This window comes from Haemorhous mexicanus, chromosome 3 (genome assembly GCF_027477595.1).
Source record: "Haemorhous mexicanus isolate bHaeMex1 chromosome 3, bHaeMex1.pri, whole genome shotgun sequence".
Taxonomy (NCBI): domain Eukaryota; kingdom Metazoa; phylum Chordata; class Aves; order Passeriformes; family Fringillidae; genus Haemorhous; species Haemorhous mexicanus.
Window position 1 is genome coordinate 65,937,301 of NC_082343.1, and position 13,523 is coordinate 65,950,823.

A 13,523-nucleotide genomic window follows, 5' to 3' on the forward strand; every position below is an offset into this window, starting at 1 on the left:
TAAAACCAAGAATATCTAAATTACTGAAGTCAATACAAGTTTTGACAAAGCTCCCTTGATGTACAGTAGTGTGTAAATCTTGTTCAAATCAATCTGCTTCTGTACAGTCTGTCAATGTCTGCCTTCTCTTCTGTACATGGATTGCTCTATAAAAAAAACTCTGTTTTTCTTCTATGCTGTAGAATCAATTACCTTTAAAAAAATCTCTTCAGTAGAGATCATGATTCAAGACACAACAGAACCCTTAAAAAAAAGGCACAGTTTTGAAAATTTTCTCCCCATTTAGAATATTCTTAGTAATACTGACTTGGCTTGTGGATGAAAATCCATTTTTTTAATAAACTTTATTCCAAGGAAGAATATAAACAGGATAAAAGAAAAATATTCATATTAGAAATGTTGTAATAAAATGGGTTAGGTTTAATCTAGGTTAATAGATGAACAGTTTAGTTAGCTTTAATGCTTTGCTGTATTTACAGCATAAAAATGTTTTTTTGAGAAATATGGGCCTTATATCTCCATGAGTCTCTACTGAAGACAATAAAACCTTGGAAATAATATGAACAGGGTTGCAAAGTGAACTGTTTTATGATTTAAATTAGACATTTTGGCAGTAAATTCTAATGACTTAGCAATGATAAAAAGACCCCTAAATCTTCACTGTTTCAGAAAGCCCTTGACATTTTCCTTAATGATATGAGGCTGTTCTGTACTGCTTCTATTCTATCACAAAACACAAAAAATTAAACAGAATGAGAAAAAAATCATACTAGTGTAAGAAAAAATGTGCATGAAGATATGTATATTTTGATTAGACATATTATTGTATTTTCTCAACCTTTATAATAATACAATTTAAAATGTTAGAGTATGCATTTGAAAATAAGTATTCAGCAAAGTTTACCAAATGAAACACAAACAAATATCTCGGAGAATTATTTTAACTTTTCATAGTGCTTTTTAAATGTTATATAAAAACTATAGTCTTTTGCATATGTTGCACCTGCAAATGGAAAACACATACTGCAACTAAATTAATCTGGGCTTTCAAAGGGAGAACTCCCATGTTTCTTTGGAAAGAAAAAGGAAATTCTTACAAAGGTCCTGCATAACCTCATCATCCCATTATTAAGGCTCAGACATGCTTGCTCAAAAGCATGCTGCATAAAGAGTATCAGAAAACCCTTCCCAGCACTGGTAACAGAATTGGTCCTGACATTGATTCCTATTGTCCAGTAGGAATTTCAGTCACAATGAGGGAGAAGGCTAGCCATGCTACCTTAGCTGTGTTGGTTTGGCTCTCACTAGAAGTGGTTGTACCATAAAACATCAGTGCTCCCCTGGGAATGTAAGCAATCATCATAATCATATTTGTGTCATATTTAGAATTGATCATTGTCCAGTAGATTTTCTCTTGCTGGTCTTGTTATAGAAGTTGTTCTGTGCTCTTTTTTGACTTGCCATGCCTACTCTAGCTTCATCTCTCTTGTGGTTTTATTCCTTTGCTCCACACTGTGCTGTTTAGTGAGGGCGACATATGGGCCATGCTGTTAACAAAGAGTTCTGGTGCTTAATGCAACAGAGCGATGAAAAAAAGTCTATAATCACTACAGGAAGAAATAAGAAACATTTTTGTAGGTCACATGAAAGCATTAGGAATTTCAAGCATGATATTTCTATTGCATAGATTCTGCAGACCTCAAAATTATCTCCACAAGCAATCTTCACAGCTGCCAAATAGTGTTTCAGACTGGGATTTGAAAACAGTGAAGCAGTTTCAAAAAAAGCAGAGTCGAGCTGGAGAGATTGCCTAGGCCTTCAGGGTGTGCTGTATCTCCAGTGAGCTGTGTGCCCCAAGAGTCTTTCACTTGCCCAATATGAAAAGAAATTGTATTTCCTTACTCTGCAGGAAAAAAAAAAGGTGGTGTCATTTAAACAGAGCTTTGCAAATAAATGCCCTTCATTTTGGCCTAAGCACTCACCTGTAAGTTAGAAAGAACATGTGTGTGCATGTGTGCGTGCACTTCTTTGTGTCTGCGTATGAACAGAAGCAATTGTAAGAACTTTATGAACTTTAGATTAATACTCTTTAGGTTTCTTTGATCTTTCTTGGCCTTTCAGTAGCTTGGCTCAATCAAGACAGAATTATTTCTCTTAAGGTAGCCAAACCAACAAGGACTCTCTTACCCCAGAAAGAAATTTTTATATTTTTTTTTTTTCAAAGAGACAGCTAAAGTCAATTTTTACTTAAAATTTAGATTTAATCCTAAAGGTATGACTTTCCATGACATCCTAAACTAAGCAGAAATATCTCCTTGTGTTGTTTATTCATTTCTCCAAAAGCTTTGTAGCCCTTAGGGGATCCTATTTTGTGAATGGGTGCAAAAGTGCAACTGACACTTTGCATTGCATTGTCAGTCTCTACCCTAAGCAACAGGCCAAGGGGAAAGAAAAGAAATATCAACAAAAACTGAAATGTAATGATTTATTCTAATATTTAAAACCATATCCAACTCTCACTGAATTCAACAACAAAAATTTTATTGAGTCCAGCAGAGAAAGGATTTCAGTCACCAAGTAAAACAAAGAGGAACTGTCATCCGTTCAAAATTAATAAGGAAAAAAAAATTTAAAAGGCAGCTTGTGTTTTGGTTGAATGGTCTTTTAAAATTATGCCAATGGCAGCTTAAGGTGTACAGAGCTGCTTGGACAATAATGAAATGAAGTCTTATCCTGAATGAAGTCACTGTGTTCAGTTTGAATTATGGTTTCTCAGGAAAAGCTGAATTAATGTTTGTTTTGTTCTGTTTTGTATGTCAGTGAGTATACATGTGTCTCTACTGATCCTGAGTTCTGCCAGGACTGGAATCTGTAGGCAAGCAAAGCTGTTGTAGCATTTCACAGTCAGGCAATAAATATCCAAAGTTTCTCACAGGAGCTTTCCTCCTGAGGTTTCTTGACAAGAGGGTTTTAGTTAAATGCAGATAAGCCTCGTATAAGGATCTGAACTTTGGAAAGCTAATGGGAACCCAAACATCTCCAAACTTCTGGCATTCAGTCCCACTAGTTAGTGTTCGCTATATGCATGCCTCTCCAGCAGAAGGAATCTGTGACTATATTTTACTTCCCTGCTTACCTCAGTTTCTCAGACGGGATGCGATGAGCTGACAATTCCTTCCAGAAGCAGACTTTCCGTAAGAGCATGGACCATCTGGAGCAGTATGGTAAAGAAGCTCTAAGAGCACCTTCTTCTTCCAGTTCCTCTGAAGCATTCCTGTGACGCTATGCCCTTAATTCATGTGCATCCCTAAATTTAGATTCGACTCAGCACTGGCAGAGTAGCACACTGGTCTTACCAGGCCTGATTTCAAGTGCCACGTTCTTAGCGTGCTTCTGCTATCTCTCCTCCCACCATTGTCCAAGAATTAGCTGCTCTCCTATGAGAATAACACAAAGGCAAGGTGCTGTCAAGATGGGTGGAGGAAATTCAGGTTGAAACACCCCTTTCTTGGTCTTTGTAGAATCTTATTCGAATTTCTACTGGCCTTGGTCCTTCATCTGTTATTAAAAATAAATAATTCCATCTCAGAGGTTACTTTGCTTCAAGGTCTGTTCAGTTCAATCCAGCCACTTTGCAAGAAAATTATTCTATGCTGCTTCTTTTTCTTTTTTCACCCAGGAATGAGTTTTTACCTGAATGTCTCATTCAGTAGTACATCACTGCTTTAATTCACAGTATTCATGTTCACTGTACTTCTTCTTATGCTACATAAAGCTCAACTTATGCATAGAGTCTACAGAAAAAACTTGACTAAATGAAAAGTCCATTGTTGGCTTTGCTGACTGATTCTGTCATGTACTCTTCCAGCTGCATATATCCTTATTTCATTCTTGTAAATGTATTGCAGGCTTTTGAAAGTGAGGTCTTTTCCTACTCGTCTGTCTTACACTGTCCATGAAGTGTAGCTCAGGACTAATGCTACTAGTGAAGAAATCACGTTAATTAAAAAACAGTAGCAATAACAATAGATTTTTCAATAGTTAATTGCACTTGAATTTCATATTGTGGTGGATGCCAAATCCTCCCAAGCCCCTTGTGTTTCCTTGTGTAACCCACAATTTGTGCATGTTAGTATCCCTCTGTATGCAGTTGGCCCATTTAGTTCTGTAACTGTTCAGAGCTAAAATGTAAGTGCTTTCAATTAACAGATGGGGTTTATATTTTACAGTGCAAAAGACCAGCCTAAATTCCTATTTAATTATTCCTATTTAATTCCTAATAATTATTTGCTCTGCCTCTTAATTTAGCTGTGTACATATCTGCATAGAGCCCACTACATTTACTGCTTCAGAAATTACAAGTTTTGCTGGTGTTAAACATACACTTAATATACAACATTCTAAATGTGAGCTGCTCAGATTGGGAGGAAATAAATTTATTCAAGAAATGGGATTACTTCCTTTATTCAGAAATGGTCCTTTCCATAATACTCATTTACCATAGTTTTCATTAACATAAATTTATCTCAGTGGTAGCTGTGAGGGGCACCAGTGGGGCTAGATGCAGCTGAGATGTGAATGGAAGCTCAGTGACTGTTTTTCTCAGACTTGAGCAAGAGTGCTTATCTTGCATTAGGCAGTGTAGTGGGCCACAGTCCTTTAACACTTCCATGTAATCATCCCCCAGAAACTTCATAACAAATATAAACATCTCAAAGTTGCCTGAACACTGAATAATGCAATTTGAGAGCTTGATGGAAGAAAATTATGTCAGTGGGATTAATTGGTGGAATGATTTGGCAACGATGATTCTGCAGCCATGGATGTCATCATCTTTGCTTGGGTTGTTGGCAGTAAACATTCCTGCCACTTCCTGTATATCTTCTATACAAAGCTTCACTTCTCAAAGCTCAGTGCCTCAGCTTGTGGTTTTCAAAATGCATATGGCCCCAAACCTTGCTATGCAAATTAAGGCAGATTTCATGTGTTTTTTTCTGGGCCCCAGAGGCATGAAAAAAGCTATAAGTTCAAAGGCAGAAATAGTCTCGGATTAAAGAGAATCTTGTTGTAAGGACCTTGGGCTTACAAATTATTGTCATGCATCACCTAGCACCAGAAATTTAAGAAACCAAAAATATCAATATAACTCACCAGAACTGAGGCACTCAAAAAAAAAAATGGACATTACAGAAGTCCGAGCGGCACTTCAACATCTAATTACTATTAGTAAAGTCTCATGGAAGGAAGGGAGAAGGAAGATCTGTTCTGTCAGTAAATGACACACACTTTGTATGTTTAACAGTTTTGATTAATTCAGGCAGAGTATGCAAATAATCAAACCACATTTTAGAAATTAGTGGAGATCTACATTACATGTGGAAATAATCCACCAAAGAGTCACAGGTGGCACAGGAAATGGAGCTGTGGAACAGCTTTTGTGAAATCTGAAGGTGAAGACCAGACAGGTGCAATCCCTAGCACAAATCTCTGGAGAAGTGTGTAAGGGAGATAGAGATAACCAATAACAAGAATATTAGAGTATACAAGAATATGAAGTTCCAAACAAGTTAGTGTAGGATGAGCACTACTCTGATGCTCTACACATACCTAAGAAACCTCACAATACAGAGGAATTTGTAGCTTGAAGTGTAGTGTAGTGCTCAGAGTTTCAGGAGGAAGAATTAAGTACATAAAACTCAAATAAATATTCTGTAGAATGTATGTGAGAATTTTCTGAAGACAATAACAAGAGAAACACATTGAACAAATCTGTTTAAAACAAGAAAGAAGTGGAATACATCTATATTATGCTTAATATTAAAAGCAATTGTCACAAAATCAGCACAAGTATAATTTGAGGAGATCCTGAATATTGATAAATACATTGCCTCCACGATAGACAAAATAGCTTTATTCATGAAACCAACATAGACAGACTGTGGAATTCAGATATTCTATAAACCCAGAAATTTTTCAATTTTTCAAAAATCAAACACAGAGATATCTTTTAGTTATGGTAAAATGCTCTACAAATTTTAATTTTTTCCCCTGTGTGTATATATTTTTTCCATGCAGAAGAGAAGTCTGCTGTGGTACCTAGAGAAGTGAAAAGTAAGTTGATTTTTGTTTTGGTTTGGTTTTGTTTTTTTCCTTTATCTTCATGTTGGCTTTGTGCAAGGGACAGGAGTATATTTTTTTCTTGGATTTGAAAATATTCCTATTCCTTAAATATTTTCAATTAAAGAAAATACTCTTGCTTTAAGTCTCATGGTTCTATCTTTTGTTAGATAATAAATTTTGGTTTCTGATCCACATTTGTAACAGTAAAAGATCACAAAAAGAAAACTCTAGTTTCGCTAACTATATTTGTGTATCAAATATAGTTAGCAAAACTGAAGCCATGCAGCACAAACTGAATGTAACAAATTTGACTTTTCTTGGATGAACAATTTAAAAAGCACTTAAATTAGCTATTCTTGTACTCTTGTATTCTTTCCCATCAAAAAGTGGATTCAGTTCCCAAAGGAAAAATAAGAATTGTAATTTTCTCATATCCTTTACCAAACTCTCCATTTTCTAATTCAAAACATTCACAAAATAAGTAATTAAATTGTTTAAGCTTGTTTTAAAAAAGGAAAAAATATTCTCCTTATTTCTACTGTTGCCCTAATAACTGCCAAAGTAGAGGCAGATGCTTTTGAAATAATGCCATGTTGTTTTGTAGATAGTGCTTTGAGTACAACTCTCCATGAATAACAGAAGTTCTGTAATGACAGTTTCAAAGATTCAACTGATAAAAAGGGTTATAAAAGTTTATTGTACATGCAGGCTTTTCATGGCATTCTACACTTGCTCCCAAGTACCACGTGCAAGTTTTGCTATCTTTCAGTCAGGTCTTACAAAAGAAGCAGAGCAGGTGAATGGCTGTTGAGTCACCACAATGAACTCTTAGTTACACCAGTTAATGGGCACAGTTTCTTGAATTAATATTTAAGTAATAATCTGGTGTGCATGTTTGTTCCAGCTTTATCCTTAGCACCACATTCACTCTCTGGGCATTAAGCTGTACTTCTGAGCTGCTGGCTGCTGACCAGCTTATCAAATCTTGAACGTATTGAAGCTAGTGGATGCCCCATCCCAAATACATTTATACATATATATATATATATATATATATATATATGTATATATATATATACACATGCATACAAGTACACATGGTTGTTTGTGTGTTTCTGCGTAAAAGTAGCCAGCTGAACTTCAATTTCTATTTTTAGAGAGAAAAGAGGAGAAGAAAAAGAGTGATGAAAAGAAGACTATGACTGAAACCAAGGTGAAAGGTATGGTTTGGAAACATTTCTTACTGGCCTCACTCACCTTTTATTCACACTTCTGGCTCATTTCCCATTGTTTTCTGTTAATTCTATGCTTCTAGCTGCATTCTCCTTCTCCTTGTTTCCCAATCATTATTTGCATATTTCCACTTCTTCGGTATCTAATGTCTAATGTGTTCAGCATCCAATATTTCCTAAACTTATTTCCTAACAAATCAAATGTCCTGTTTGGTGGCCATCTATGGGCTTTTTAAACAATGTAATGGAGTCAATATATAACAGGACGTAGTTATACTGCAGTACACAAAACTCAGAGAAGATATCCCTCAATTCATGGTACATCAGTTTCTGAGGGTGGGGTAGTTCTATTTATTTTATAGAATCACAATTGAAACTCAGAGTGACTAAACTGCAGAGACATGATATCCATCTAAATAATGCTCCAATCATACATTCTCAGAAAGAATCTAAAATCCACTAAGGTGTCGCTTCATGCGAAATATTTAAGTCATTCATTATTTTTTAATGATCTCATTGCTACTGGAACTTAAGCTAAAAGCTGGCACATTCATGCACTGGTGATTTTTGCCTAACTTTTGATGAATTATTAAGGGTCCAAATCATCCATAGTTGATGCATACTGATTAATTTTCATTTTCAGCTGATTGCTCTGTGGCTAGTTGGGTGCAAGTGCTGTAAGGGAATAATCTGAACTCCCAAATAAGTAATATTTTTTTCAGTATGTGCCCACCAGGACTTGGTCGACTCTATATTTGAGTGTATGATTCACAGTTCTAGCACATCAAATTACTATCTTTAATTAAATCGTAGAAAAAACAGGAAAAAAGGAGAAAGCTCATGAGAAGACAGCTGTCCCTGAAATTAAGAAATCAGGTAAGAAATTGAACTCTGACTTTTTCGGCAATGATATCTGACTATTTAGTGTAATCACTTTCAAGTTTTAAGGATTTGAGATAAGAGAGTATGTAGTTCATTATCATTCAAGAATCCAAGTAGAGAGATAGATAGATAGATAGATAGATATGTATCCCAGTACATATATATTATATATTTTATATATATATATACATTGTGTCTGTATTTATATGACAATACATTATATATTCTATTCTATTCTATATTATGTTATATTATATATTATATTATATATTATGTTACATTATACATATCTGTATATATAATATATGTAATTTTCTGTTCTATGATCTTGGGACTTTTACAAATATAATAAATTTGTAAGTATAAATACATTTTCCAACAAATTACAAACACTGCTTTCACTCACACACTAAATTTATCAAGAGCACAACTAATTTCAAAAGCTACAAGGCAAAGACTGAACAGAGAGTATCTTTTTTTACATGAATTATTTTAAAAATGCAGATAATTTTAGGTAATAAATGGAAATATTACCATATAAAACTACTAAGTGTGGGAAAATAGATGGCTATTTTCTGAATTTTTACTCATGCCCAGAAAAGAATTTTTTAAAAGTTTAAGTTAGTGAATATCCTAAACCTAATTGATTGTTTCATGCATAAAAATACAAATATTTCAATAAGATTAGAAATTAGCAATTTGGGTCTTGTGTACACTAAAAATGCCGTATTTTTCTTCCCCATTATTTCAGTAAATCTGCAAGTATATTTAATGTGGAAACGCAAAAGTGTCTCCAGTGGGTGACACAGCCTGCAAAACTGTCTCATTAAAATGAAGGAGAAACAAAATGCTCAGTCTAGCAGTTGGTCACCATCTGAATACCTAGAAACACTGATTCCAATTGATGCTTTATCTGTCTTTCTATATAACATCCTACAAGCCCTCAAGTACTCAGATTAACCTTTCTGTAGATCAGTGCAATGCCTAAAGCCACAGAGAAAGGTTCAAAATAGGATGCAAATTTTCAGGGCTATATTTACTATGTCCTCAAGGCAAACCTTGTGCTTTCTTTTCTAATTATTTAAATCTGTTGAATATTATTAAAAGCTGAAAGGATCTATATCCCATTGTTTACTAATATTGTGATTTACATATGCAAATTTCAATAAGCAACTGGTTTCTTTGCCACTGAATCATATGTGGTCTGCATAAGTTTTCTTATTCAAGCATTTATGGATGGGAAGAAAAATAGTAATTTACGTTTGAGAAAGCATAAAAATGCATAGATTATCTGGGACAACTATCTTGGTAGCCCCATATTTAAATATGTCTTTTATAGTAGGGAGTTGAACACACTGGGGAAGGGATAGGGATGAAAGAGAGTATTCTTTTCCTTGTTAAGTCGCATATTTTAATGTATAAACACAGGTTTAAAAAGAACATAAGCTAACAATTCAAATATCTTTTGTAATTTTATTCTGGTTCTAAGCTTGTATTTCACTCGAGAATACAGAATTGTAAAAGATTACATTTTATGGCAGAGCTGCAGTATAAGGTTATTAATATGTTCATCTTCACAAGCAGTTGCTAAATCCAATGAGTCATCCCTTCTAGCCTAATGCTAGAAAGACACAAATTAGACAAACCAAGATATCTGCACCTTTCTGTCCCTTTTATTAGCTCTGTAAGTTGCTGCATTTTTGGAGTTTGCTAGCCTTTGTGTAAGAGGATGGTAATTCATAACATATTCTAGCTACACGTGTTGCTGTTATTCCTCTTTCAGCTTGTTCTTTGAATGCATGGGCATTTCTATCTTTGGCAGCACCCACTGTTATCCCTAATATGTTTTAAGCCTGAAATATTTGCCATATTTGATCAACAGAATAGTAGTGCAAAACCCAGTTTTGAAATGAGGCACCTCGATGTCTTTACATAATTTGGACAGACACAGAAAATCAGCCTCTGAGCATTTGAATCAGCAGAATACATAAGCATCCACAAGCAAATTACAGCTTCCTGTTGTCTTACCTTTTCCCTTTAAAAGGCTAGGCAGAGGCCATTGCATTGAAAATAAACTCCTCACCCTGATTTTCAAACTCTTGCATTGTCTCTGAATGTCTCTGGTTTGTGCCACATTTTGCTTCCCCTGACCTTTGCAATCCATGAAGTCGAGGTGTTTTCAGGGCAAGCTGCCTTCTCAATGCCACCCACACTCAACCCCACACCAGTGGGCAGCTCCTTCTGCTCTGAGTTCCTCCTGGCACCCAAGTCCCACTGCTGCTCCACACCCTTGCATGCTCTCTCCCAGAAGACTTATGTGCGGCTGGAGGGCCATTAACCAGGCATTCCCCATGGAGGAATGGTGCCATGTGCAGGCTGTCAGGCTCAAGAGAGAGAGAGACAGAGAGGATAAGGTGCTCTGAAAGCACTAAGCGATAAAAACATCTCTAAAATAATGTTCTGAGAGAAGAACTTCTCTATATTCCTCTCCATCTCTCTTGCTCTAACAAGGAATGCTTGTAATTGCAAATACTGAATATATTTTCAAATTAATATTTTAGATTGGTCCTTTCGTCCAAGAGACAATTTTATCTCTACTGCTACCGGAATGGAGGTTTTTTATTGCACTTCATTTAACTGCATCCCTGTGATATATTTATTTGCATGCCAGCTCACTCGTTCTCCAATTCTCTCTCCCTCCATTTCTCTCTCTCTCTCTCTCTCTCTCCCCCCTCTCTGCTGCTGCAGAGGATCAAGAGTCATCTAATATGAAATGTTCTCGGTCTTTAGTACAGAGCAAACTGGATGATTCTTAATTAGCTTTTAAAAATGCTTTGTAGATAAAACCACATTAATCCTCTGACCTTCAGCTCATACAAAAGCATTGTGTTAATTGTCCTGAAAAATAGATAAATCCATTGTAACAAACTCAGAGGTCTAACTTAAACAAACATAATCATCAGACACAAGGGTCTGGCACAGTCAGACTTCAAAACCTTTTAGAAAAATCTAGCCAGTGCTACTCTGGATAGAGCAGGAGCTGCATCTCCAAATCCCCTTTAAGGGGCTTGCTACACCTCAGCAGATATAAAGCTTTGCCAGGCTCTCCCAAAGTTTGTTCTGGTGCTTGGGACACATCAGCCCAGGGGGCTCCAGTCTGCAATCTGACTGAGGAAAGGGACCCTTTGTGTTAAAGCTTGGGGTCCAACCCTACATGAAAATGAATATACAGAGACTCGTGCTTTCAGGCACTAATAGTTTACTTTCAGATTTTTTCCTAATGGTCCCTTCCCCAGAGTCTGGAGCTTCCCTTCTCCTTCTTGAATAAACTTTCTAGAAATTGTATTCACACCAGCCTTTGTCTTTGTTGCAAACTCCTTTCCCACTTTATTTTGGTTCTCAAAACAAATCACATACGTAAAATGAGTTTATAAAGCAATAATGGTGGCCTGGATCATCACATCATTTCCTACCTAAAATTCTGCTTCAACAGTCATTAATGATCTTCCTAATATTCTTGCATTTTTTTTGGTAATAGATCTTATAACTGCTTTAAGAAGATAGTCAGTGTCTTTTTCTCCACTTTCCATATGGGGAAATTCAGGTACAGAATGCAATCCAGGCCAGTTGTCCACATATTTATCTTGTTTTTATACATATTTTCTGAAAGCTAAACCAATGTTAGCTGGATTAAAAATCCCAAATTTTTGTACACTTTCACTATTTCCCTTGTGATAACCCAGAGACATCAGGCAATGCATCTGATATCTAGGAAGGAAATGGTTTTGCTAAAATCATAAAGCCTTATCAGCAGTACTAGTGTTCAAGAATCTCTTGGTTCTCACCTCAGTGACAAATATTATAAGGCCACCACACCTAAGTACCTCCCTGAGCAGTTCTGGTGTGCAGATCTGCTTGTCCCAGATCAGGGAGCATGATCTGACTTCCACTTTGTTGTGTTGATGCACGCATGCTCCCCACAGAGTGCAGAAGCCCCTTCAAAGAGCAGTGAAGCCACTCCAGAAATAAAGGAACTAGCTTGCTGTGGTCGCACATGCATTTTTTGGATGCATCTCCCACACAATAATAGAATCATTTAGGTTGGGAAAGACCTTTAAGATTATTGAGTCCAACTACTAATATAGCACTGCCTAGTCACACTAAACTGTATCCCTACACATTCGAAAATCTTTTAAATACCTTCAGAGCTGGTGACTCAACCATTTCCCCAGCCAGTCAGCTCCAGGGCTTGACCACTCTTTCAGTGAAGAAATTTTTCACAACATCCATTGAAACCTCCTCTAAACAGTTTGAGTTCATTCCCTCCTGTCCTACTGCTTGATATCTGGGAGAAGAGAGCAACACCCCCCTCGCTGCAACCTCTTTTCAGGTAGTTGTAGAGAGCAATAAGTCCTACCCTGAGCCTCCTCTTCTCCAAGTTAAACAACCCCAGCCACTCCTCATAAGGTTTGTGGTCCAGACCCTTCTCCAGCTCTGTCTCTCTTCTCTGGACACATTCCAGTACCTCAGTGACTTTCTTGAAGTGAGCGGCCCAAAACTGAAGAGAGGTTTCAAGGTATGGCCTCAGCAGTGCTAAGTACAGAGGGACAATCTCTTCCCTAGTCTTGCTGGCTGCACTATTGCCGATGCAGGTCAGGATACCATCAGCCTTCTTGGCTGGCTGGACACACTGCTGGCTTACTTTCAGCTGGCTGTCAACCAGCATCCCCATGTACTTTACTGCCAGTCAGTTTTCCAGCCATTCTTCCAACAGGCTGTAGCACTGCATGGGGTTGTTGTGACCCAGGTGCAGGACCTGTCACTTGGCCTTGTTGAACCTCATACAATTGGCCTCGGCTCATCAATTCAGTCTGTCCAAATCCCTCTCCAGAACTTTCCTGCCCTCCAGCAGATCAACACTCCTGCCCAACTTGGTATTGTCCGAAAAGCTGACTGAGGGGCACTCTATCCTTTCATCCAGATCATTGATAAAGATATTAATATGGTAAAGATATATCTATGATACATGATACTGTGTCATATGTTTCACACCAGGCAGTGTTAGCAGAGGAGGGCAGTGGTGATGTCCCTCTTTAGATACCACAGTAAATCTTTGCCTCCTGAATAGGAAAAGTTTCTGGGGGCTTAAAATTACAGGCACCGAGGTACATTTTAATTATGGCACTGTAACAACCAAGTGAAGTCTCTCTGCAGTCATGACAGAAGCAAACTGAAAGTTTATTTGGACATAAAAATTGAAAATAGTATCTTATGACTGCCACAAAACTT

General features: G+C 36.8%; 1 protein-coding gene across 7 annotated transcripts in view; it reads left to right on the forward strand.

Annotated features, from left to right (window-relative positions):
- Positions 1–13,523, forward strand: part of TRDN (triadin) — a 225,288-nt gene that overhangs the window by 99,507 nt on the left and 112,258 nt on the right. For all 7 annotated transcript variants that reach the window (XM_059842181.1, XM_059842185.1, XM_059842183.1 and 4 more), the window contains 3 exons: positions 6,076–6,111; positions 7,278–7,340; positions 8,166–8,228. In XM_059842181.1, the coding sequence (XP_059698164.1) occupies positions 6,076–6,111; positions 7,278–7,340; positions 8,166–8,228 (162 nt within the window). The remainder of the gene's footprint in view (positions 1–6,075; positions 6,112–7,277; positions 7,341–8,165; positions 8,229–13,523) is intronic.